This window comes from Paramormyrops kingsleyae, chromosome 10, assembly GCF_048594095.1.
Source record: "Paramormyrops kingsleyae isolate MSU_618 chromosome 10, PKINGS_0.4, whole genome shotgun sequence".
NCBI classification, from domain to species: Eukaryota; Metazoa; Chordata; class Actinopteri; order Osteoglossiformes; family Mormyridae; genus Paramormyrops; species Paramormyrops kingsleyae.
This window is the reverse complement of record NC_132806.1, coordinates 786,518-809,325: the sequence shown is the minus strand read 5'-3', so window position 1 is coordinate 809,325 and position 22,808 is coordinate 786,518. Positions and strand designations below refer to the sequence as shown.

At 40.9% G+C, this 22,808-nt stretch overlaps 1 protein-coding gene across 1 annotated transcript in view; it reads left to right on the top strand.

Moving 5' to 3' along the window:
* Positions 1–12,386: 12,386 nt before the first annotated feature.
* Positions 12,387–22,808, top strand: part of LOC111853640 (interleukin-13 receptor subunit alpha-2-like) — a 31,964-nt gene continuing 21,542 nt past the window's right edge. Inside the window, exons 1-2 of the mRNA XM_072717119.1 lie at positions 12,387–12,675; positions 13,173–13,315. Coding sequence (XP_072573220.1) covers positions 12,585–12,675; positions 13,173–13,315 — 234 coding nt within the window. The 5' untranslated portion in view covers positions 12,387–12,584. The remainder of the gene's footprint in view (positions 12,676–13,172; positions 13,316–22,808) is intronic.

Here is a 22,808-nt window from a genome sequence, read left to right as displayed (position 1 = left end):
AAAGGGATCCATCTCCGAGGTCTGGTGGCGGATTGCCCCTCTGGGGGCGGTGGTGCCTAGATCTCGGAGTATAGAGTATATATGGGGAGTGTGAGTGTGTGTACGGCGTTCATTTCTGTGTGTCTACATGTTGGGTGAATGGGTGAATATTTGTTTACGTGTGCATGAGGGTATGCTTGTGTATGTGTACGCCTGTTTGTCTATACGTATGTGTCAGGTTGGGTCTTAGACTCCACCTGAAATAACATCTCAGGCTCTATTCCCCCCCGCCACACTCCCTGCTGGTGGATGAGGCCCCCGGCCGCCGATGCGTTGGTGGTTCTCGATGTCCGGGGCTGGATGCTCTGGTGTGTGCTGGCTCACTCTCGGCGGTTGCCTGCCGGGGCCTGGCCCTTCCGGCTCTGTCGGGGCCCTGGCTGGGGGGTGGGGGGGCCCTTGGATCTCTGGGCCCGGGGTCCGGTCTGCCCTGGTGTGGCCGGCCGCTGGCGGGGCCTGCGTGCTCGCTGCCACGGCCCCCTGGGGCTCCTGCGATGTGGCTGCCGGATGGCCCCCCTCCGGAGCGCTCCTCTGCCCTTTTCTCGGTGGGGGCTGCAATTGTCCCTGCGGTGGTCCTCCTGGGGTTCCCGTGCCCTGGGGGGCCTCTGGATATCTGGGGCCCGGGTCTCCTCCGTGTCGACTTCATGTCCTGGGTGGGCGGGGCTGTGGCTCCCCACACACACTACTAGACAATTACATGGAGAAACCTTAGGAACACCAGCGCGCTGACACACAGGTGTACACACAGGTGCTCACGGACACATGCTCACGGACACACACTGTCTTGATCGGCTGTTGCTTCTGGGCATGTGTTGTAATGCGTGTTGTGTGTGCTGTTCAACAACATTTAACGTTTGATGGTCGTTGTGATTAGTACAGATGTTGTATGTTGTCTTTCTCTTTTCAACAGACATGGAAGCAGATTATCTGTTTTGTTTTATTTTTTATTTTTGATTTTTTTTTTCTTTTGTTTTTTTTCTGTTTTCTTTCCATTCCTCTCTCTCCCTCTCTCTCTCTTCCCTCCTTCTCCTTTGTCCCCCCCCTCCCTCTCCTTCTTTTGAGGAAGTAAATAAAAATATAAAATAAAAAAATAAATTAATAAATAATAATTAAAAAAAAATAAATAATAATAAAAAAATAATAATAAAATAAATAAATAAATAGATAGATATAGATAAAGTAGTCCCCCGCAGAGGGGGGGTGGAGGAGGGAATATAAAACAAAAAACAAAAAAAAAAGATCGCACAGAGGCAGGGACTATTGTGAGCACTCAATGAACAAAGGCTGAAGTTGTGTAAAAGACATGCATTTATTCCTAGCTAACACTACAACTAACATAAGACAGACATTACACCTAACACAAACAACAAACACGAAATAATAGAATAAAAACAAACAATGTAATTATGAAAATCCAATAACCGGATTTAAATGAGTAACCTTAAAAGGGAAATACTGTTCTGCAAAGCAAGCACAGTTTGTGGAAACTGTCTTATAGCAGGCTAACAGAACAGCTTAAGTTGTTAGAATAAGAGGAAGTTGGTTTACTTGGTTGAAGAGTGGGGGGGGGGGGGGTCTTGGCAGTTGATGGCAGAGTTGCTGAGCTGATGGCACTCAGGAAGGCGCAGCGTTTGGAGCAGTGGAGTGGAGCCCCTTTGGATTCTCTCTCCTGGTGAAGCTTTGTCTTGGGTGTTGTTCTCTGTTCAGCTGGGCCTTCACCGGAGGACTTCTTGTGGGCTTCTCTTCTCCCAGGCTGATGGTCTTTTTCTGCGCTGCTGATGGTCGTTCTCCGCCTTGATGATCTTTCTCTGCCCCTTCGGCTGATGGTCTTTCTTGAGCTTGATGATCTGTTCTTTGTTCTGAGGTGCCAGGTTTTTATGGTCTAAAGTTCATGAATAGGGATGACCAGGAATTCGACTCCTGGCCCAATGGCTGGCCATCCATTTGGCGGGCTTTCGGAAGAGGGTCTGTATCAGTCCTTTTGGGATTTATGACCCAACTGATTCTCCGTTTACTGATGATTTTCATTAAGCTGGTATAACTTTTGATACATCCACTTTCATGGTAACCACTGACCAGATTTGGAATCAGGAGTGATTTTCCATCAGTTTGACACCAAACATGCCATACTAGCTTCACAGGTTCACAGCTCATACCATCTGTATTAATTGATTAAACAATGAATTATTTTATGTATGTGACTGATTCACATCAGTATACACTTTGTGCAGACATTACATCAAATATTCATATTACAAACAGCACATCTTATCCATTGCACATCTGGACACAACATATCTTGATTGGTGTGACTTATCCCAATTGATCTTCTCCAGAATGGATAAGGTACACCTTAATTCAGTTCTTTTAACATAGCATGTTACAACAAAGAAACTTGGTAACGGTCCACCAAGATCAGATAAGTACCACAAAGGAATGTTGGAAGAGAAGGGGGGTTGTTAAACAAAGAAGACTCTCTAAAAGTTAGGACACATTGGTTACACTAATTTTCCAGATTCTTCTGGTATACCATGAGAACATATATACAATGGTAGCTATGCCTATCTATTTATTTAAATTTATAGGTGTTCAAGTGCAAAGGGGTAAAATAGGTGATACTAAGGTAAGGGTGGCACACAAATCACTAAGATTGTCTAAGGACACCTTAGAACCTATCTGTATATTGAGGCTAGTAGTCGTGAGTAAATCAATATACAGGGTATACAAAAGCCAAACTTAAATGACACTTTCTTTAGGGTGTTGGTCTGTTCGGTGAGTGGTATGCAAAGCAGGATATCTGGGGAGGGGGTTGTGTGCCAAGTCGAGGGACCCCTGTCCTTGAGGTCCACTCTGCTTGTCTGTAGGTCCCTAAATCTTTGGGCAATAAAAGTTGGAGTGCTGGCCTCCCTTGTTATCTGTGTGTGTTTGTGTGTGTTTATGTGTGTAACCCCCCTTTGGTACCTCTCGTACTAGGCTCGGCCTTGTCTCAGGCCACCTGAAATTTAGGCCCTGTGATATGTGCATGTGTGATCCTACAGTGGGGATCCCTTCCCGAGATAGTGGCTCCACATGAGGCGGGACACGGGCGGGATGAGGTTTCACCGTCTTGCGGCTTATGTCCTTTGGTGGGGGTAATGGCCGTCGACATAGCTCACTGAGGGGAAGGAGGCAGAGAGCGGGAAAGCATAGAACCGAGAAAGACTCGCCACGACATGTTAGTCTGTCGGTTTGTCGCGCATCCGGACGGGCTGAAAACGGCATCCGCGAGGGGAGTCACTCAGAGCGCGCGCGAAATGCCGGTTAACCCGCAAATCTAACGGCACAGAAGGCTCGCCTTGACGCGTTTAGTCCGCGCAACAGGTGAATACAACCGCACCAGTAGCAAAACTGGAATGGAGAAAAACCTGTGCTTACCGAGTGGCTCGACGGATAGCTCGCTTTGACGCGGTAGCCGATCCGGCAATGCTGACCGAACAGCGAGAACTTTCTCAACGTGGGAATAATTAAATACTGAAGTTTTTTTCAGTGGAATCTCAGGTCTTGAGTCACTGGGAGAGTAAAATCAACAGAAACCTCAATGAGTCACTAAATGGTAATGATCAGGAGCAAGAACAGTAATGTGGGCCAGGTCACCAAGGCACGCTCACACACACATACATTCTCAGACCCAACATTCACATACATAAACTGTAAATGTTCTCTGTTTCATTTTATTAAAACCCAATGGCCGTTTTGCTCTGTGCACAAATGTAAATGACTTTTTTAATGCTTTCCATCAGGTAAATGCCAAGGAGCTGGACTCAAAGTTTGCTTACATCCAGGTCACTTTCATGAAGCCTTACTTTGATGAGAAGGACCTGTCTGAGAGGAAGACAGACTTTGAGAAAAGCCACAACATTAACCGTTTCGTGTTCGAGACGCCCTACACCCTGTCTGGGAAGAAGCATGGTGGTGTAGAGGAGCAGTGCAAAAGAAGGACAGTGCTCACAAGTATGTGTGGCGGGGGCAGTGCTAAGCTTATGAGAACCCAGGTAAAGGAGGACATTGTCAATAGGTCAGTTAAAGCCATCAGGACCAGTCATCCAAACCTGATGAGATATACATAAATATGGCATTCAGGTTCAGTCTAAGGTATTTATAGAACTCAAAATTAGATAGTCTATTAACAGACTATCAGTGTATCCATCCATCTTCCAACTTTTATCAAGTAGGTCACAGAGAGTTCATAAAGGGATTGGACATGTTATCACATAGACAAAGTAGCTAAGTGCCAGTTAATTATTTTTTTCTAGGATTAAGCATGTGATTTTATTGAACAAATATTTGCTAGTTATTTATCCAGTTAAAAGTACGCATATCATTCTTCAAGATACTGTGCTTCTCCTTACAACTGTCAAGATGTTAGCTAAAAATACACTAAAAAACCATTGCGAGTGTCTTTAAATAGTCATGTGTGCAACATTATTTAATATGAAGGAATGTCCCCTTGTGTCTGTGGCTTTTTTAGTAGTTTTGGCAGTATTTGTAAGTAAGTTATTCCACAGATCGAGTGTTCCCCAAAAGAGGAAAGCACAATAAACTCTGCTTACTGAAGCAATTTTATAATTTTTTTGTAAATGCATTGTTTTCATACTGTAAACATCTTAAAGAAGGGAAGATAAAATAGCATTCAGTAATTAAAAAAGTGTACACAGGCTATTACACGGTGCACAAGGCTATAATTATAATCAACTTGTTTAGTACAGTTCCTTCCCCAACAGACCCTACAGGGGGATTTAGGATGGGGGTGGGGATGAACCAAACCAGCAAACTCGGCCAAAGAATGTCCATGTCGACTCCCTTATTCTTACCCATATCTAACCTAACAGAAAACGTTTCTCTCAGCTAGAAGACAAGAATGAAGAATGGAACCAATCAAAATGAGTTTCTCTCAAAATTATTTTTTTTTGCAGCAATTTCTTAGGAAAGGATTTTCATCCAAAATCATCTTGATCTGTAAATGCTGTTAAAAATGTATCATGTGAAATACCTGTAGAAGCACCCTTAGCTTTCACGTCTGCGGTATTTACCATGACTGAGAAACTTCAAGGAATCTGTTAAAGTCACGGACCATGCCTGTCCCCTCCGTCCCCCAGATTTTTCAGAAATTAAAGCACGACCCAGAACATGCCCAAAGCATTCATTCGCTGCACCAGCACATGTTGCTTATCATTATGAAGCCTGACACTTCATAATAAACTTTAGCCTAAAACTAAGGCCTGACAAAATACTTTGAATCAGAGTTTCAACCCTGTCCTTGCAGACCCCCAGACAGTCCTTGTTTTTGCTCCTTTTCAACTCCCAAAAATTTGGAGCTATGGTGGAGCAAAAACATGGCCTGGCTGGGGGTCATCGAGGACCAGGTTGAGGAGCACTGCTTCAATTAAACAACATCACTACGCATAGATATGTACGAGAAATTATTTTTTAGTTTTTATTTTCCACTACTATAAACAAATTAATATTCAAGCCATTGTGGAACAATGTGATTTTCTATCTGTACCCTTTACATTAAATTCTAACAAAGATATTTCAATTGTAAATAATGCAAAAAGTTTTTTCCAAAAAACGTGTTTTATTTTGATATTTACTTTTCATCATATTGTTCCTCATGACTGTTCATGATGTCTTACCACAGAAGCTTTGTTCAGTCATGCAGTGTGGCCTTGGACATCAACGAGTGCTTGATCAAAGAAGATCAGTTTGAGTACCACGAGGGCCTCAAAGCTAACTTTAAGGACATGGTGAAGGAGCTGTCGGACATCATCCATGAACAGGTATGCAGTATCTGGCCTCCAATTCCTCTCTTAATGATTCCCATAGCCAGGGGTTTTGTGCAGGATGCATTTCTCATTGCTGATGATGATACTTTATTTTTCCATCTGTACGAGTACAGGGAGCAGAAATATAAAATACAGACGCTCCTCTACTTACAAAATTTCAACTCTCAGACAAACGAAAAGGACTGTAAGTCCAAATTGTGTTCCTTGGGCTCCCATTTCCTGTCCGCAAAATCAAGTTTTTTTTCTGCGTGCCAGTTCCACGTAGTTTGACTTCTGGCCACTAGTCCTGCCACGCCAGCAGCGTAGCGTGCGTACTCCCAGCATCCTAGTTCTTTGTACTTACCCTTTGTACTTAGTTCTTTGTATACCCTTAAAATGATGTTGAATAACGACTTATGAACATTTCAAGTTACGAACGGCTGTTCGGAAGTATCTCGTTCGCAAGTAGAGGAGCATCTGTACAGATATTTTATGGGTTCCACTGAAATAAAGGTAGCTGATTATGAGAAAGATCTCGGTGTGTATGTTGATGCTTCCATATCCCAATCTCGCCAGTGTGAGGAAGCAATAAAAAAGGCTAATAGGATGTTGGATTACATCTCTAGGTGTGTGGAGTTTATGCCAAGGGAGGTGATGCTACGATTATACAATTCCTTGGAATGACCCCACCTAGAATATTGTGTGCAGGTTTGGTCACCATACCATAAAAAGGACATTGCTGCCTTGGAAAAGGTTCAACGTAGGGCTACAAGAATGATTCCTGGTCTTAGAGGAATGTCTTATGAGGAGAGGTTAGCTGAGCTGAAGCAGCAAAGGAGACTAAGGGGGGCCCTGGATGCTGTTCAGCCAAATGGCCACTTCAATATTAGTTTAAATACTAGAACTTGTGGCCATAGGTGGAAATTAGCAGGAGAACATTTTAAAATGAATTTGAGAAAGCACTTCTTTACACAGCGTGTAGTTAGAGTATGGAATAGTCTTCCTGTTAGTGTAGTGCAAGCGAAAACCCTGAGTTCCTTTAAATCAGAGCTAGATAAGATTTTAACAACTCTGAGCTATTAGTTAAGTTCTCCCCAGATGAGTTTGATGGGCCGAATGACCTCCTCTCGTTTGTAAATTACTTATGTTCTTATGGTACATTTTGGGGTGTCAGTGAATATAAATCTACATACATGAAATCTACATACATGCTAAGTATGTGCATAAATGTGATAACTTTATAGTTAGGGTCATATTGTTTTTTAGGATGGGTGATTAATGGAATTTTAATTTCTGTTACAAGTTCCAACAACTGTCAAAACAAAATAGTCAAGATAAAACGATTATTCTGCCGCATTTCATTTCACAATGATGCTCCCGTTCTGTCTTGTCTTATGAATCCAGTGAACCCCTTTCCAGCCCTGTTTTATTTCTTTCGCATCTGCAAAGATTTTTCAGCATTTAAAGCACCACCCAGAATGTGCCCAAAGAATTTATTCGCTGCACCAGCACATGTTGCTTATCATTGAATTATATTTACAGTTCAAGGAAACCCACTGTTAAAAAGATACGTTTTTTTTTATCAATAAATGCTTGATATTTCAAAAGTCAGTGAGTAATCATGTTAAATAATCGCAATATTGGCCAAAATAATTGTGTTTATGAATTTTTCCATAATCGAGCAGCCCTGTTTGCTTTCTGCAGTGTTCAAGCTGTACAGTTGAACAGATAAATTAATGGTTAGTGTCTTATGATAAGGTTATTGTGTCCTTATTTATATAGTAAGTAATTGTTATGCTTCCACTTTAGAGCAGTACAGTTATGCTGTTAGCAGGAGGCCATGTTATTAACATCAACCATGTATTGCAATGGCTGTAAGAGTTCCTGGGAGGAAAGTGCAATCGAGAGAACAGGGCAGGTCCATGCCTGGCAAGGTATGAAAAGTATGCTGACCCTTAGGAGAGGACACAGTGAAGTCAACTGATAGCAGTTCAGGGAATTGAGGAAGTTGGTGAGTTTCAGGAATATCAAAACCCAGCAATTGTTGTACAGGGAATCGTCACTTTGCATGTCTGTTAAACAGAAGCACCGACGTCTTCAGGGAGATGGAGCAGTGTTGCACACATTCTCTGAGCATTTGATCATCGCGCTTCTCATCAGTTAAATAGAGAGTGGATGTGAACAAACAAGCTCAGAAGTGCTTCGAATACACAGATCCTGTCTTTCAGTGGAGCATAAAGGGTGGCGCCAAACAAGTTAGATCTGTTTTTGCCAATCTAGCTTGACATGCATTGCCACTCTGTAAAGAAAGACAAAGTTAGGAAAGGCTGAGAAACTGAACATCTACAAAAGTCATTCTGAGTGCCAAAGTCTTTTCCCTTTGAAAAAGTGTTAATGTCACTTTTAATAAAACACCACAAAGCTACTGTATATTTACATTTTGCATGACACTGTTTTGACGTGCGTCTTGGCAAGCCACACCAAGGCATGTTCTCCCCATCCAGCAGGATGAGAGCCCAGCTGTGTCTCCTCTACTGGAGTAATGGACAAAGAGGTCAGGATCAGAATTAGAATAAAAACCACTTTCCAAATCTAGTGGGGGGAGAATGCACTTCCTGTCCATTAATCTCTCCTGGAAATGGTGAATAGGTGCCGACCCTAGTATGTGTCCCAGGTGGCTTCTTCATCTGTCGGGTCCCACTGTGGGAATCCCAAGGCGAGCGGCCCTGCTAATGCACTGTAGTTACTTACAATTAGTAGCTAACCTGAATATTTTATACAAATCAACGTAGCTTTGTTGAGTATTTATTTTATGTCATTGCTGATATTATTGAAAAGCTAATAGACAAGATTCAAACTGGACCAAGTTGGCTGACAATATGTCTAATTACTCACTGGTTATTTACCAGCATTTTGGTCCTCATCTCATAAGAGGGGAGATGTGTGACAGTCTGACATTCATATATACTCAAACGTATATTCCCAGATATGGGTGCATCCATATTATCAGTCTGGGGTCCAGTACAGTGCTCTTGTCCCAAGGCCTATAAATGATACCACGTGACAATGTATCAGTGATATTGTTAACAAACAAAATAAACGGGACCACACAATGTCTAAAGAGGTACGACAACAAGTTCATACACCTCAAACTAGTTAAACATCTAAAAACTTAAAAAGAGAGAGTGATGAAATTTCTCTGCAACATCCCACAATGCAGCAAACACTAGGATGGAGAGAAAATAACAGAAGCTCTTACCCAGTAAAATGTTCTTGATGATCAAGCATAATGTACACTGAGGGCATAATACATTCTAAGGTGGTTCGTGTGTAAAAAGTTTTGCATTAGATGGTTTTAGATGGCCTGTTTTTAAATAATAATTAAATCGGCCCCATTATTCCATCATTTTCCACAGAGACTAAAATGATAATCAGAACTGCTAATCAACTCCCCACCCCGTCAGCAAGTTCTAATGCTGGCTGTTTAGTGAATTATTCGTATATTGATTTTGAATACTTTCATATTTTCTACTACAAAATATTAAGTGCTGCACTTGGTGCCAAGTGTATGTGTGTGTGGGAGGGCAGGGACTTCAATATTATCATTTATCCCAGTATTTTTAAATTCAAATTTCAAAATCATCTATTATGTCAGTGAATACTACAATGTGTATAGCGTGATTGTTTACATTGCATAGATGTCCAGCCATCTGCATGTCTGTCCTCTGTACTGTATGTCAGTACAGGGTGAGGGTAAGCCTGGTGCTGATCCCAGGCAGTGTAGGGGCAAGGGAACACCCTGCATGTGATGCCAGTTACAACACACACCCATAAAATGCACTTTGACCAGTAACGTGTTCCATAGAGCACAGGTCTACTGAGCAGTGGGGATATAAAACTGGTAAAACACCAAAAGAACCTACATACCGAACTTACTTCCTGTGGTGGAGAGTTCTGGTGTGGTGCTGATGTAATTGGAATGACAAATGATATTTTTCTTAGTGATAGCATTCACCTTATGTAAAGCATTATGTCCTTGAAGGAGCAGTCCCTGAGACAGCATTTTGTCAAGCAAAGGATACACTCTTGTATACCAGGCTTCCTTATGTAATCTAAGCCGAGATGTTGTTCTAGGAGCTCAAGGTGGTCCATTAAGAAACATTATAATTGTATTTTTATTTGCATAGTTGCCTAGTGATTTATATTTGATATATAATTTAATATATGTGTTTATGTCTTTACACTTTTTGCAGCTGCCAATCACTGATCTTGATATTAAAATATGGTTGTAAAATCATTTAAAAACTTGTGTTGGATAGTGAACCTAACAACTTTCTGACTCTGCTGTCCTTTTTTCCATTCTAACATGCTGTCAGGTTCTTCTGATGTAAAGAAGGCTGATTTTTAAGGAAGGTCTCTGCTTAGCTTTCCATATTTTTCTCTTGAAACTGCATGAAAATTGCCCACATCCCTGTTGCTGCTGTGTCTGCCGTGTGTGTCGGGTAATGTTTTGTCTGTATTATTTAACTTGTCTAGTGGTCTTTCAGTGTTTGGTCTTTCTCAGTTGTATTTTGCAATTTTGAGTTTGTTCACTTATCTTCTTTCATTTTTGGTTTGCATGACTGTGTTGTTGCAGCTCATTTTCCTGGTTGAATCTATAATGCATTTATCTCCCTCCGTTCTCTGCAGATCCTCCAGGACGACATGATGCGTTCTCTTCTGCAGAACTCCTTGCATGTTTTCCGAGTCATCAGTGGGACCTCCACTGACCTTAGCTAGCCCTCCTCCTCTGTCCCTCTCTGTGTTCTACAAATGCAATGGAGTGATCACCCTCATGTTTTAATCACATCTCCTGTTAGTGACTCATGGTGAAGTTCCCAGCGTGATCAGTCCATCTTTCTAGAGAACACGCCTCATCCAGATGCACTCTTTTCCCCGGCTCCTCTCTGATTACTTCCCAGAGTACAGTTCAGATCTGCTGCCTACCTCTAAACTTAAAGAACATTTGGAAGTGTCAAGGAAGCTGTCCCTAATGTTCTCCTCATGATTGAGACATCAAGGACAAATCCAATAAGGGGTTGATGGACCACTAACTGCAACTCAGTGGTTTTCTGAGAGGAGAATGCCTTCTTCTAAGTTATCATTCCTTTATGGCAATTTCCTTTGGATAAAAAAGAGAGAATGTCTGCAAGATTTGTGTTTCTGGAAGGCCCATATAATGCCAGTATAAATGGACAGTTGGGTGTTTGGGAAGGGCTCTTCTCTTGTTTGCCCCCCTCCACTTCCTGAGCGCACAGAATAAAACAAAAACAGCAGCACAGTTGTGACAGCCCTGTTGAGCAAGCCACCCATCAGATATACTTGTAGCTGCCAGTCTCCGCCTGCCATTATCATTCACCTGCAGGAAGCAGGGGAGAAGCTCAGAACCAGGAATCCACAAGTGGTCACATGACTGCGTCTCTGGGCAAGGGGATGGGTGTGGTTATGTGGTACTTCTGTTTCTGCAAGGCACTATGTGGTACAACTTATCTTGCTCGTAATTGCCATTAATGATGCACTTTTTAATAGGCTCACTCTAACTGAGCTCGGCACTTGGGCAGGGGCCCAGGCACCCTGCAGACCGCCTGCCAGCTGGCACCTCCCAGATCCCTCGCTGGCTGTGCAGGGCCACTCAAATTCTTGTACATTTTTTCTAATTATTTGTCATTGTCTTATTTTCCTTTTTTATATATCCTTATTTTTGTTTCAATGACAGTGCTTAAAAAATCAGTTATTGCCTATTTAATATATGTTTATATATGAACAGTGATGGCATAGTTACATATATTAAAATGGTTCTTTATATGCCTCTAAAAGACATTTGAGTTTTATATTTTATCAAATATACCTTGAATTTTGTTAGGGACTGGTTTGTCCAGAATCTTTCCTATCTTACTCAAAAACCAGGTCATTGAAATACTGCAAGAAAATTCACAGAAAAGACAAGAAGTGTTAGTGGTTTTGGCTTTTCTGGAAATATGTACACTGCTGCGTCATATTAACATGCAACATGACATGAAACTGTCCTGCTTGTACTGGGTATTGTGGGAATGTGATTTACACCCTGCCCACTACCATATAGAAAGACAATATTTCCTGTCTGTACAAGAGTTTTGGTGCCATCATGCCTTCTGTCCATTTATGCACATATCTGATGCCATGAGGTAACAGTTTGTCACATGCTGTTATACAGTATTTTTTTGCACTGAATAAGCAGAATATGCAAATTTATATTATAAAAAAACAAGCTGTAAATTTTTAATGAGCTGACCTTCTCATTAAAAAATTGTCTAAATAAAGGGCGTTATTTCATCTGTCTATACAAATTTGAATTGCCCTTCTGGTACCTAGTTTATCAACTCATTCACATTAATATTCATAATTGTTATATTACTTACAGCAGTCAGACGTTTATTAATGTCGCTTTCGCATTTGCCTTAGACGAGGAAGTGACACATAAAGAGTTAAGAGCCAGTAACTATACGAACAGATCTGGTGGATGATGTGGGAGGTGTACAGTACACGCCTCGTTCGTCCTTCCTTGTCTTCAGTTGCTGTGAGAAGCCTATTCGCACCCAGAACACTCAAGCATTAAATGGTTTCCTTAGTCCTATCTTTTAAGTAGCATTTCGTTTTTGGCTAGCCGACCAAAGCAAAACAGGGCGTTCAGAGCATTCAAACTGCGAGGTCGGAACTCCCCAAGCATAAATGATGGGTCGGGAAACTTTCAGTATGCATCGGGAATGGTTACTGATCTTAAACTTTTGGATCGCTTTTGCCTCCGAGACCAGTAAAACGGGTAGGTGCTACCATTGTTATTATTCTAGTTCTTTTTTGTCGAAATCGCTGTTTTCAGTGTTGGTCGCTTTTTTGATTAAAGTTTACTCGGTACAGAAGGCGGTTCTGTATAATACTGTGAAGTAATCCAGTTCAAATTCCTGCTAATGACGTCAGCACACCTTACAGTAAAACAATTTCCCAATCCCATTTCCCTGTGGATTTTTGTGAATATGTTATGAAAACAATCGTGTATGTATTTTTTAAGTTGTCTCAAAATGGGAGTTACTTTTACAATGGTAACTAATAAGTGAGCGCACTGAAAACAGAAATATTCTCACGCAGTATTTTAAAACTTGACTGAGGGAAATAGACTTCCTTAAGTGTTAATGAATTTACTGTTAGGAGAGTTTCGGGTACAATGTGGGGCGGATCTGGATTTTTTATGGAAATAGGAAACATTCATGGGTACGGTAAAGGGAGCGCTGCCATTGCCATTGACTCATTGCTTGTTAACAGGTATGCTGCCACCTCCGCGTAACTTATCCTTGGAAAGAAGGAATCACAATTTCTGTCTGCGTCTTTCGTGGAGCTCACCGGAGGGCCTAAACAACAGCAACAAGTGTGCGGTACACTACGAGGTGGTAGAGAAGGTCGGCCAGGTGAGTTCGGGCTTTCTGGGACCTTCGATACAGTCCGGTGCGTCAAAACCGCGCGAACAGATTGATGCGAAAGTATCAGAAAAGAATAAATCATATATACTAGTCTCATTAGAGATCATCATGAATATACTGCTATTGTATATGAATTTTTTTTTTTTAATCACAGAGAGTGTATGTGAGATCCGTTTTAATGGTTTAAATAGAATGGGTAAAATAGATATTAATAATAACATACTGTATATATATGTATGAAGTAGGCCTCGATTTCATACAGCGATAAAAAAAAAAAACGGGTTAAAATCTAGAACTTGTGCGGAAAGAAAATTACTAGTATTGATAGACATGTGATAATGCTACTTTGTTGCTTTGCTATCCTGGAAAACCACGGAGAAACACCAGCAAACGGCATGTCAGACTACCCCGAAAGTGGCCGAGAGGCTTCAGACTCCAGAGGGTTAACGAGAACAACATATATAGTACTCATATAGGCAAATGACTGACTTATTGTTCAACATGTTTTATCTTGAATAGTCCTTTAAATAAGTATTACAGATTGTTAGAACAAAAGATAATTGCTGTCACTGGATACAGCAGAATTTGGATATAAATCTATAAAATATTATACAGTATGCAACTGTCCAAGTGAGACTTGAAAAACGAACAAAAAATATTAATATCAATAATAACACAATATTAACTATAATAAATATAAAATTAAGAATAATAAGAAACGCACATATAATAACAATACCACCACCAACCCCACCCTAGTGGGGAAATTCTATCTTCAACTACCCTATCTTGCTCTCAGTGACACAGATGTAGGTGAGAGCAAGCTTGGCAGTGAAGGGCGACCACCTGCAGAGGTCCCCATGGAGCTGAGGGTTGAGAGCTTTTTCTGAAAAGCCCACAGATGTGATTATTCTGCTGAGGCCAGGCTTGTACCAACAACTTTCCAATCGCAGGCACGGAGACTTAGCCCGCTGAACCACACTGCCCCCTAGGGAGTAAGTTATATTAGAAGGTCTGTACAGTGAATTAATAATAGAAAACCTAAAAAATGGATTCTAAGTCTGTCCCTGGCTCTGTGCATGAAGATTGCTTGTTACCTCATGTTTTCACTGGTTGCCTCTGGATTTCTGGCAGTTAGGTGTCTCAGATGTGTGATTGGTGTGTGATTGTGCGTGTATGTGTAGCTGTACGCCTGGCACCAGACTGCTGTCCAATCCAGGGTGTTCCCTGCCTGGAATAAACTTCTGGCTAACCCTCATCCTGATTTCAGTAACCAGTCAGAATACTGCTGGAAGGAAAAAAGTGGATGAGGTTTTCAGAGAATTACATTTGCTTTATTTATTTTGTGGAGCTTGTAATTTAATTTGTTTTTAATGTTTTTATTAGAGATGTGCTGATCCACATTTTTTCAGTTCCAATCCGACTCCGATACACAACTTTACAAAGATTGCAAATAGTTGTGTTACTGCTAGTTAAAACCGGAAAATACTTCCAGATCATCACTGTGTTTTTACGCTTCTCCTACTCTAAAGGGTATGCGCATGACGTCACAGCAGGCGGAAGTCACCACACACACATGCACTGACAGGGGCGCCATAAGTCGGGGGAAAGTTAGGGTGATTCCAAGGGCCCCTGAGTGACATGTTCAGGTTCAGGTTACTTTATTTGTACCTGTAGGTAGATTTGGGGCGCAGTCATGAGTCATACATCCTACATACACACTTCAACACAGGAACTGACAACAAAACAGATAAAAAAAACGCTATGATCTATTTATCAGAGTGACGGCTGCTGGAACAAAGCTGTCTTTAAATGTTTTCGTTCTACATTTTGGGACACTTAACCTTCGTCCAGAGGGAAGAAACAAACTCACTGTGCAGAGGGTGTGAAACGTCAAGAAGAATTGAACCAGCCAACTGCTGTAACTGTCTGGTGTACAGGGATGGAACTGCTGGATTCAACTGCGGCTCACCAATCAGCCATTTCACATTTCACAATCTGATTGAGTTAGTTTCTGTTCTTTAAAGATAAATGTCCAAACCATGACACCAAGGAAAAGGATAAAATAGATTCAGTAAAAGCACAATAAAATACAACCATCATAGTCTTACCAATGTGGATTGTTCCAACATATTTATAGGATTGAACACATTCCACCATCTGACCCTTAATGGACGTGTCCTCCTGTGTATGGGTGCCTGTTCTAAAGTCAATTCACATACCTTTTGTCTTAGATGTGTTTAATTGAAGTTAGGAATCATCACACCATTTCACAAAGACATTCAGGACTGGACCGTAGCTTTTCTCATTATCCTGGAGCAAACTGACAATAACAGTGTCGTCTGCATAGTTTTCATACCTGCTCTGACACATATTTGTATACAGGATTAATAATAGGGGTGTAACGGTTCAGAAAAATCATGGTCCGGTTCGATACGACACAGTTGTGTCACGGTTCGGTATGTTTTCGATACAGCAAAAATAAAAAAAATGCCAGATAATTTCTTTGATTTTTTTCACCTTTTTATTTATTAAAACATCAAAAAAGTATGATCTTGTTTTTTTCTTTTACTTTAAACAATGATGAAGCTATTCTTCACCCATCTTCTGAGGTTTCTTTTTAGCAGCAAATAAAACAAAACCTCATTTATAACCAAAACCAAAAAGCTCCTGATAAAAAAATGTAATGTAATTTTGTAGTAGTTATAAACTAATAGAAAGAAAAGAACAATTTTGTTTTTATATGGAACTCAGTTTCAATCAACTTTTAAGTTTTTTTTCCAGAAAGATGAGTGTGTCCACATTTTATCCACCACTCTCTTGTCATCACCCTCATAACTTACAGGGAAACCAAAGTGCTCCAAAACTCCAGACCTGTTGGTTATAGGAGGATCCTCTATTTCTGGTCTGATAATTGCATTAACGTTACTAGCCATTTTGCAACGAGCCAGTGCAGCAAATGCCTGACTGACTGGAGTAGTGTTTGGGGGTGGGAGGGGCAGTCAGCACGTTGCCTGTCACGTCGTTTGGGCTGCCTTGTTGAGCGTAGTAGCACTGAAAACATTATATTTTACACACTTTATTCTCTTTTATTTTTTTCAAATATAACCCTCTGGAGTCTAGGGGTAGGGAACACACGTTCACTGATTGGGGCATGATCACACATTTCATTCAATATCATAAACTTAATTCATGGCAAATACATTTTTTCTTATATATTTGTTTTGGCATTAAACTCATCTTTATCTTAGTGTACTTTGTAAATATGTCAGATTTATGTTAAGTTTGTAATTTGACATCAAAGTATAGACATTGCAAAATGCAGCTTGGAATAATTACAGACACATAATAAAAGTACATAGTAAGCAATGCTGGCAGTTTGTTTTGATCCAAGATATCTGATCAACAAAGTCTTGGCTACATGAAGATGACTAAATGGTATAGTTGCAACATTCAGTTGGATAAATAAATAAGAAAAACCGAACTCATGTCACTATTTCTGGCTCCTTTCATTGAATATGTAGCAACTTTCATGTCTATGAATGAGCCATTGTCACCTGGCCACGTCCCTCCCCCCCCCTTTTATGGCTCTGACTGGAACGTTTCTGGATCGCGTTTCACCATTGTGCTGTTAATAAAATTACCATGCGAATGCGATTTGAATACGCGCTAATACGGCTATTTAGAATGTGAATAGCGATCTTCGGGTAACAGTGGCACTACACACCCCCAATGCAGGTAAAACAAAGTAAGGTGACATGGTTTACTTTCTTGCCGATTTAACCTAATTTTAAAAACTTTAATACTTCCGACAATGGACGTTTTGAAAAGAAGACCGATTACGGATTTAATCAGCGTTTTTTTCATGTTTCTATAATAAGATTTCAGCGAGTTATGAACTGAAATAGACAAGAAAGATACTCGGCATCGATGCCGTCGACTCCAGAGGGATAAAAGTATTTTTCTGAATCGTTCGGTTTGTAATGCGTACCGAACCGAAAGCCTCATACCGAACGGTTCAATACGAATACGCGTATCGTTACACCTCTAATTAATAATAAGGGTGAAAGCATGCATCCCTGTGGGGAGCCAGTTGAGGAGCAGGACAGGGTTCCATTTATCCAGACTCTTTGAGTCCTGTTTGTCAGGAAATCAAGAATCCAATCCACAAGATTTTTACTAAGCTCAAACTGCTCTAAAAGCCTTCTGACTAAAATATGAGGTTGAAACGTATTAAATGCTGAAGAAAAATCAAGTAATCAAGCATGAGAACCTTTCTCCTCCAAATGTTTAATAATTAGGTCCAACAGGGTCACTGAAGCATCTTCCACTCCTCTCCGTGATCTGTAGGCAAACTGCATTGGGTCAAGCACATGTTCAGTTTGCCTCAAAATCTCTGACTTCACCAGTTTTTCAAATACTTTCATTACAATCAATGTCAGAGCCATTTGACTTTTCACATAACTGGATTTAGGAACAGGCGCTAAGACAGCATCTTTTCATATGTTAGGTATGTGCTGTGTCTGCAAGGACTTTTTAAAAATAAAATGAAACACAGGACTCAGTTGCTGGGCACAAGATTTGAGTAGACAACCACAAATATGATCAGAACCATAAGACTTGTTTACTCTTATAGAATGAAAGGCCCTTGCCACCTCTGATCAATGTTAAAATGCTGACCATGTTTTAGGTTACACTTCAGTTCCTGAATCTCATTACTAAAATGAAAGGTATTAAAACGATTATAAAAACCATTCAAAGCATTGGCTATGTCACGGTTGGGCAGAAGGCGATCCGGGAAGCAGGGATACGGAGCCAGGAAGTAGGGCAAACAGGGTTTATTAACCCTATGGAGTGAACCAGGGGCCCCTTGCATGGGGGGGGGGGGCATTTCTTCCCTCTTTGGAATAATTACCTTATAACTTCAGATATAAAAGTCACAGACACATGCCTGATACCTAAAATCAAAGTTGACCCCTTTACAATTGATTGTAGGAAGTTCAATAACGAAATGAATAACCTGTGTATAATTTATGGACATGCGAATATAACAAAAACAGCTGGAAAAATACAAAATCTGTCTTTGTGTCTTGGATTTTTGTAAATATTTCAAAAACTACATGATGGAATAGGTCCAATTTTAAAAATCTGGTTCAAAAACTTGTTTTCTACATGTGTGCCCAATTTCATATCATTTGATGCAGCCCAACAGGTTTTACAGAGGAAAGAGCAACTAGTGCAACTGGGAGCCTTTCCTATCCAAAACCTAACCTAAACTAATCTGAAACCTATCCAAAATGGCAATAGTGTAACTAGCAGTGTTTTTTGGGGTAGCAACTTTCTTTCTAAATGCATTACCACTTATAGGTCATAAGTAACAATTTGTCACACATCATCACCACACATTTGTAGGAAAATCTATATTTTATTCACACGACTTGTGCCAAACCTATCCAAAACCTATCCAAACTGGCCACAGTGTAACTAGCAGTGTTTTTTGGGGTAGCGTCTTTCTTTCGAAATGCATTACCACTTATGGGTCATAAGTAACATTTTGTCACACAACATCACCACACATTTGTAGGAAAATCTATATTTTATTCACACGACTTGTGCCAAACCTATCCAAAACCTATCCAAAATGGCCGCAGTGTAACTAGCAGTGTTTTGGGATAGCGTCTTTCTTTCTAAATGCATTACCACTTATGGGTCATAAGAAACATTTTGTTGGGGATTGCTGGGATTGCTGCGAGGATTGCTGCGAGAGAGTGGTGTTGAGCTGCAGCGATTGTTTGGGATTGTTTTTTGGAGTGTTTTGAGTGTTTGTGTGCTTTACCTGTTTACGTGGGTGGCTGTTTATTTCTATTTATTGTTCTTATTTCGGTCAGCGTGAGTGCTTGTCTGTCCTGTCTGTTAATTAACAGCGCGATTTTTCTGAGCGGCGTTTTTCTGTCCGCGTTTAAACTCCGTAGCAAACACCCGCGGGGCGATAATAACTAATAATATCTAACGTCGGTATCTCTACCCAGCGTCGGAAAAGGACAGTTGCTCCTGAGCTTTGCTCGGTCGCCAGTCGGGGCCGGGAGGACATTTTCCACTTTTTTCCCGCTCCGGCAGTAGCCTGCTGTGAGGGGGTTTTTGTGGTTTTTCGACCTCCCAAGAGCAACTTCGATTTCGCCTTGTTTTTAGTTCATACTTGGTTCAGGCAGAAGTTCTTCTGGTAAGTAGTAGTAAATTTATCAGGTTTAAAATTTTAAATAAAATAATAATTAAGTTCCGTTTTAACACAAGTAATAACTTATTTTAGTGTACTCCGCACGTTACTGCATTTATTGTTACGCAAATTAATCTTTATAGTTAAATACACTATATAAATTTACTGGGCTGGGAGTACGGGGTCATAGTGAGTTAGTTAATTATGGGGCCGGCTCAGTGTTGCGTTTGCAAGATGTTTGCCCTTCTGGACGTTAGTGTCCAGTCGGACTTCATCTGCGAGCGATGTAAGCTAGTGGACTCACTCATGGTCAAGGTTCGCGACCTTGAGGAGCAACTGGCTCTCATCCAATGCAACAGTGAGTTAGATGAGCTAGTTGATACGCCGTTTAGGGAGATGGTGTGTACGCCACTAGCGGGGGGGAGGGAGAATAAAGAGCAGAGAGGTCGAGAGAGCTGGGTGACCGTAGGTCGTAGACGCAGGAAAAGGCATACACATGTTACAGAGGCGGCATCACCTGAGGTGTCTGTGTCTAACAGGTTTCAGGTGCTTCCAGCTTTAGAGCCGGAAGGGACTGGGGAAGCAGGTGGGCCCTTGGGCACTGAGGAGCCCCCTCCCCCCAGAAAAAGGGAGGTTGTGGTAGTGGGGGATTCAATTATTAGGGGAGTAGACAGTTATGTGTGCACGCGTGATAGAGGGTCCCGTACGGTGTCTTGCCTGCCTGGTGCCCAGGTAGGAGACCTTCCAGATCGTGTGGACAAGCTTTTGGCCCCAGCTGGGGTGGATCCAGTTGTCGTGGTGCATGTTGGCACCAATGACATAGGCAAGGGTAGAAGGGCTGTTCTGCAGGATAAATTTATAGAAGTCGCCAATAAGCTTAGAAGCAGAACGTCCATGGTGGTATTTTCTGAAATACTCCCCATGCCACGCGCAAGTCAGGCTAAGTTAACTGAGATAAGGAGATTAAATGCGTGGCTAAAAGGATGGTGTAGGAAAGAGGGGTTTAGGTTTATGGGGCACTGGAGGACCTTCTGGAACAGGTGGGACCTGTTCAAGCTGGATGGGTTGCATCTGAACCGGAGGGGAACCAGTGTACTGGGAAGGCGTATTTGTAGAGTAGTTGAGGAATGTTTAAACTAGGGACTGGGGGGGCAGGGAGGTTAGTTAAGTATGTAACTGGGGGGAAACGGACAGCCCCAAAAAATCATATTATAAGTAGGCACTGTAATAGGCCTACCCTTTGTTGTCTGTATTTAAACGCCAGGAGTATTAGGAATAAAATTCATGATTTAGAGGCTCTTATCTCATCGGACTCTTATGATATTATAGCAATAACTGAAACGTGGTTGAGTGATAAGGATGGACAAGAATATAATATGGATGGTTACACGTTGTTCCGTAAAGACCGTATAGGTAAGAAGGGAGGTGGTGTTGCAGTATATGTAAAGGAAAACTTGCAGGCAAGGGAGCTTACTGATATAAGTAAAAGTACAGAAGCTATATGGGTAAAATTAGATGCTACAAACTCAAATAGCCTAATTGTCGGTGTTTGTTACAGAGCACCCAATGTAGCTGCTGAGGAAAGCAGATTGTTATACAGTGATATTAGGATTATGAGCAATAAAAATGATGTGGTAGTTATGGGTGATTTTAATCTACCGGGGATGCAGTGGGACATTGTTGCTGGCTCTTCTGAAAATGAACTTGACATGGTGGAATTAGTACAGGATTGTTTTTTTACTCAGTTTGTTAACACCCCTACCAGGGGAGATGCCATTCTTGATCTTGTTTTGTCTAATAACCAGGACAGGATTGGTAAATTAGATGTTTTAGAACCACTTGACAGTAGCGATCATAACATGGTTAAATTTGAGGTTAAGTTTAGTGCCCGAAGAGCAAAGTCCAAATCAAAAATATATAATGTTAGGAAGGCTAACTTCAATTGTATGAGATTAAAACTAGAAACTGTGAACTGGATGGAGTTAATTAACAAAACTGTTGAAGAGGCATGGGAATTTTTTAAAAGCACATTATTGCAAGTACAAGAGGACTTCATACCTGTTTCTAGCAAGAATAAATCTAGGAAATTGCAACCTAGGTGGTTTAATAGGGACATAAAGTATAAAGTAAGGAGGAAAAGGGCTTTGTTCCAGAGATGGAAAATAACTGATGATGACATAATAAAGCAAGAGTATCTAAATCTACAGGCTGAATTAAAAAATGACATTAGACGAGCTAAAAGGAATGTCGAAAGGAAGATCGCATTGGAGGCTAAGGATGACGTTAAAAGTTTCTTCCAGTATTTTAACTCTAAAAGAGCTCTAAAAGCTGAAATCACTAATCTGCAGGATAGTAAGGGTCTTATAATTGAAAACGACATTGACATAGTAAATGAGTTCAATGATAGTTTTGCACGGGTATTCACTGTTGAGGACACTAGTAACTTACCAGTTCTTATTACTAATCCAACATCGTCTATAACTAATATATATATAACTGAAGCTGATGTTTTGCAAAGCCTAGCTAAGCTCAAAATAAATAAATCACAGGGCCCTGATGGCATCTTACCTATAGTGTTAAAAGAGATGAGGGATATTATTTGCCAACCCTTAACATTACTGTTTCAAAAATCCTTATCTGAAGGTGTGGTACCTTCTGATTGGAAGCATGCCAACATAACGCCCATTTTCAAAAAAGGGGATAGAAGTAATTTGTCAAACTATAGGCCAATCAGTCTAACTTGTATAACTGGTAAAGTTATGGAGGCTATAATCAAAGAGAAAATGGTAGATTACCTGGACTCAAATAACATTTTGAGGGATAGCCAGCATGGATTTAGGAGAGGTAGATCCTGTTTAACAAATCTGTTGGAGTTTTTTGAGGAAGCTATTCAGGAAGTTGATGATAAGAAGGCCTATGATGTCATCTATTTAGATTTCCAAAAGGCTTTTGATGTTGTTCCCCACAAGAGGCTCTCACTTAAACTCAAAGCGACAGGTATTTTAGGAACTGTAGCGACTTGGATTGATAACTGGTTAACGGTTAGGAAGCAGCGAGTAGTTATAAGAGGCTCGATGTCACAGTGGGCCAGCGTTCATAGTGGGGTACCGCAGGGTTCAATTTTAGGACCACTTTTGTTCCTTATTTACATAAATGATATATACACCAATATATACAGTAAACTGGTGAAATTTGCAGATGACACCAAGGTGGGTGGTGTAGCAGATACTGAACTAGCGGCTCAGCAGCTACAGCGGGATCTTAATT